Raw genomic sequence first — 4,784 nt, forward strand, 5'->3', positions numbered from 1 at the left:
CATATATTTTTAGATCTATAAACCAAAAAACACAAAAATATCTTGTTGAGTTCTATTTACTTTTATTTGTTTTATATCTCTCTATAAGATCTCACTCTTGTTCGAGACCGTGAAGGGATTGACAACCCCTTTTTCGCTTTGAGTGCAAGTGTTTGTTAGTTTGTGCAGGTGCATAGATTGGAGACTTGCTTGTGGCTCCTACTGGGATTGATACCTTGGTTCTTAACTGAGGGAAATAATTATCTCTTCTTTGTTGCATCACCCTTTCCTCTTCAAGGGAAAAATCAATGCAAGATCAAGAAGTAGCAGGCACAGATAATACAAAACAAATATTTGCAATCAAAATCTCTGGCCCAAGTTACCGCAAGACCTAACGATTCGCCATTCTAGAACGGACTTATGAGAACGAGAGATTTATTCTTTCGTAGGGCCAAATTCTTTGTTGGCAATGGGATGACAACAAGATTTTGGGATGATACGTGGTTAGGGGAGACACCTCTAGCCCTACATCACCCCACCTTATATAGTATTGTACAACATAAGGAGGATTACGTGGCTATTGTACTACAGGAGGTGCCTTAAATATACAGTTTAGGAGGTCTTTAGTTGGGGAGCGTTGGAACTCCTGGCTACACTTGGTGTGGAGGTTGATGGAGATTCAACTATCCGACCAACCTGATTCCTTTCACTGGAAATTAACCAGAAGCGGTGTGTTTATGGTCAAATCTATGTATATGGATCTAATTAATTCTGGCTCAATTCCAAGATTGATACATATTTGGAAATTTAAGGTTCCCTTGCGTATCAAATTTTTCATGTGGTTTGTCCACAAGCAAGTGATCCTCACCAAAGATAATTTTCTAAAGCGACGTTAGGTAGGTAGTGCACGTTGTTGTTTTTATGATTATGGTGAAACAATAGAACACCTATTCATAGATTGCCCTCTCGCGAAATTACTTTGGCGAACGATTCATATAGCCTTTAACATTATTCCTCCAGTTAGCATTGAAGTGTTATTTGGGACGTGGCTAGCTGGAGTAGATCATATTACTGCGTCTCGTATTCGGATTGGAATATGTGCGCTTATTTGGGCTATATGAAACTGCGGGAATGATATGATTTTTAACAGACAACATATTTTAATTTTCTTGCAGGTCATCTTCAGAACTACGGCATGGATCCGTACGTGGTCCTTACTCACTCCTACAGACTCCAGGGAGCCTTTGGTTATTGGGTGCAACCAGTGGGAGATGGTAGCACGGGCTATATTCGGTCGGTTTGGATGACGGTCTCATAATAAAATAGGCGTCTAGTGTTCTAGTCCTATTATCCTAGAGTTTTTCTTTCTATTTTTGCTCCTTTTGCGAGCTGTAATGGAGCTAAGACTTTGTTTTTTATTCGAACTTAGTAATAATATGGCCGCATGCATCTTCAGATGCAGAGGTCGGGGTGAGCCTCCTTTTCAAAAAAAAAGAGCATTTAGATCACTATTTTAGTGATCTAAATGCTCTTATATTAGTTACGGAGGGAGGATTTGCTAACTATTCTATGTTGCCAGCTTATTGCCTCTGTCGTCCTCTGTTCTGGTCTGTCCTGTCCTGTTTTGAAATGGTCTAGATATGGATTTTCATACATCCTTGCTTGTCTTTCTGCAGTTACATAAAGGGTCTTGATTACGGTCCTGACCGAGAGAGGACACAACTCATGAAGAAGCTGAAGAAACGCGCTCTGAGTGAAAGACATTGAAGGGGCAGTGTGTGGGATTCAGAGAAACAATTATTTCCTGGCTGCCATGAAAGATAAGGATAGGATGAAACAAGAGCAAGCTAAAAAGTATGGTAGAATGATATTGATGGCTTTTCTTCAACAATAGGAACGTGCTTTCAAATCTGGGCAGCTAGGGAAAGGCAAGAAGAGGAGGCGGCGGCATTTCTGTGCATTTATCCAGTGTAAATATATATCAATTTTGATGATGTCGCAGTTCAGTTTCTTGACGCCCTCCCTGTCTACTGGACATGAAAATAGGCATGGACGGATGTACCTGGAGATGGTAATCTAATGTAACACAGGAAGCGATCTAGTTCTTTTTTGTTGTTGTTGATTTCTTCTTGTAAGCAGTCTTACCTGTGAGTGTCCGAACCGAACATGATCTTGTTCCTCATGTTGTTTTTTCCAAAATTAATGGGAAGACATCCTCCTACATTAAAATCAATTATTTGTTATATACTGTTCAATGCCACTTGAGTGCATCATAATTCATAACTTCACTTTTGGAAGTGACAGCTTTTCACATGGTTTTCTGTCTGTCTCTAAACTAACTCTATCATGATTCTTGCTCATGTTTCAAGAGAACCTCTGTTTGCCACCACGCAAGTTATATTTGCTATTGCATTTGGTCGTCTCATGTACCAATCACAAGATGTATCAGGCAAGACCTATCAGTCAGGTAAGAACCAATAGCTTGTGCGCCCAGTCCTCTAATTCTGACTAGGTTCACATTATTACGTACTATGATGGTAGTACACCTGAGTATATATTAGGGAATAACATTTTGTACCATGCATCCAATGGTATGAATATGGTATCTTAATACTACGTTTTATGTTGATGGTTAAGATTGGAATAATTTTATTAATAGAGATTCAAAAACCAACCCAATTTAACACGAGGGAAAATTTCAAATAGAAAGAAAAGTCAGAGTTTGAATAGCTCTAGAAAACCACAGACTTGCATACTCTCGTGGGTACGCACACAAGAAACATACTTGAACATGTAAATTTGGTCAAAACTCAAAAAGGTATTGAAAACAAAACGGCAGAATCAAGCGATTTGACTATTGAGATAGAAAAAACTACAAAGGAGGTACTCCTTCACATTATTATTATGTCTATTGATTCAAACCCGCCTGAACAGGTGTAGGAGTTAAATGCTAATCCAAGAAATGCTATAGCTCCCTCCACCTATGCTCAGGATCGTCCCTTCAGTGCACACCCCATGTCCTTCAATGCGTAATACTAGTAAAATAAAGGAAATTAAAATACATGTGGAGGTCCAAGTTCTGTCTTGCTCCACAAAGGGTAATTTAGTGGTATCCTCCACCACCAGATCCGGACCCACTGCCTCCACCGTTGCCAGTTCCTCCATTTTGGCTTTCACCGGTGCCGCCACCCATGCCACCACCCATTCCTGTGGCATAGCCTTCGCCATAAGAGCCAGTGCTACCGGTCTGAGCGGAGCCAGACCCAGCACCAGATCCAACTCCAAGGCTTGGTCCTTCAGCGACACTTCCAGTTGTGCCACCACCATTGCCGCTTCCTCCTGCATTTGCAAAGCCTCCAGAAGTGTCGTCGCTACCGGCCTGTCCAGCGCCAGCTCCGGTACCACCTCCATTTCCGTTGTTACCGCCGCCACCACCGTTACCATTACCACCAGCATCTGAGTAGCTGGTACCATCACCACCAGCAACAGGAGCCGGTGCCTTTGACACACCACTCTCACCATATCCCTTGCCCAGGCCAGACCCAGCCCCGGTTCCGCTAGACCCGTTTACACCCCCACCTCCACCCCCGCCCCCACCCTTACCATCAGCATTGGCGTATCCATTGCCGCTAGGGGCTGATGCAGAGCCACTCACACCACTTCCTGTACCAGAACCAGATCCGGAACCAGACCCGGATCCACCCTTTGATCCTCCCCCGCCGCCTGCTCCACCTCCTCCTCCAGACCCCTTGGCGAAGTTCCACTTGTTACCCCAATCTCCACCGCTTTCACTATATCCCAAGCCTCCACCCGATCCAGACCCTCCACCCCATCCACTCCCACCATTCGCACCGCCTCCCCCGCCACCTCCTCCCCCACCACCCGAAGCACTGGAGGAGCTAGCTAGCATCCTTGCTGCATCGGCGAACCCAATGCTCACAAGGACAACAAAGCCAAGAGCTACAAGCTTGGTGTTAGTAGCCATTGCGAGTGAGCTGTGTGGAGTGAGACGGTCTGAGTTGGGTGCTGAGAGCGGAGAAGGTTGGGTGGGTATATATAGTGCTGGAGGCCCCTGCATGAGTGCTTCTGGTAATGCAGTGAATGGGTTATTCGATGAGAAGTTTCCTATGACCAGACTGACAGTAGTACCTTTGACTGTGTATATGTCGATCTAGTTCCAGACTAGCCGCTAGCAAGACGTGCAGCATGTAATTGTCAGTAATTTATTGATTGATGCAGATCAACTAGTATGCAAGATATTCCCATCGCCTGACAGACAGATTAGTTATATCTGTTCGATGCCCTACACATGTGAAAGTACGCGTAAGCTGATGATCGATGTAGCTAGGCGATGCGATCACAGTGGACTCGGATCCTTTGACATTGGCATTTCCTCTTAGTCTGCTCGCCGAGTTCATCGTGCATTGTGCATCGCCGAAACACCGCGGCGCCCGGAGACTTACCTCACCTAGGGTTTAGTAACCCATTGTCAACAACTTTGACCGAGTCGGGCACTCTGGTTCTAGTCTAGGCGCAAATTAACAACGAGATACGTATGTCGATCGGTGAAAATTACTTGTGTCCAAGTTGACCTAGTGGCAGGCCAGGATCGATCGAGCTGGCTAGCCATGGAAGGCTCCGGATCGGTCGGCAGAACCGAGAAGAGTAACTGTAGCTAGCTAGCCATGTTCACTGACGGCCGGGATCCCATCTTAATTTAGTTATAATGGTCTAATTAGTAGTATCAACAATACTCGGTCGCGCGTTTCGTAGATCCGACTTCCAAAATTAATGCACATGGTCTC

General features: G+C 44.5%; 1 protein-coding gene across 1 annotated transcript; it reads right to left on the reverse strand.

Moving 5' to 3' along the window:
- Positions 1-2,847: 2,847 nt before the first annotated feature.
- Positions 2,848-4,000, reverse strand: LOC109754086 (uncharacterized). The gene has a single exon (XM_073498461.1). The coding sequence runs from the start codon at positions 3,962-3,964 to the stop codon at positions 3,083-3,085; it is 882 nt and encodes a 293-aa protein (XP_073354562.1). The 5' UTR covers positions 3,965-4,000; the 3' UTR covers positions 2,848-3,082.
- Between the last annotated feature and the right edge of the window lie 784 nt (positions 4,001-4,784).

Source organism: Aegilops tauschii, chromosome 5 (genome assembly GCF_002575655.3).
Source record: "Aegilops tauschii subsp. strangulata cultivar AL8/78 chromosome 5, Aet v6.0, whole genome shotgun sequence".
In the NCBI taxonomy this organism is placed as follows: domain Eukaryota; kingdom Viridiplantae; phylum Streptophyta; class Magnoliopsida; order Poales; family Poaceae; genus Aegilops; species Aegilops tauschii.

Bases quoted from the DNA above. Each gene is read 5' to 3' on its own strand.
- LOC109754086 (XM_073498461.1), bottom strand. From the start codon at position 3,964: ATGGCTACTAACACCAAGCTTGTAGCTCTTGGCTTTGTTGTCCTTGTG.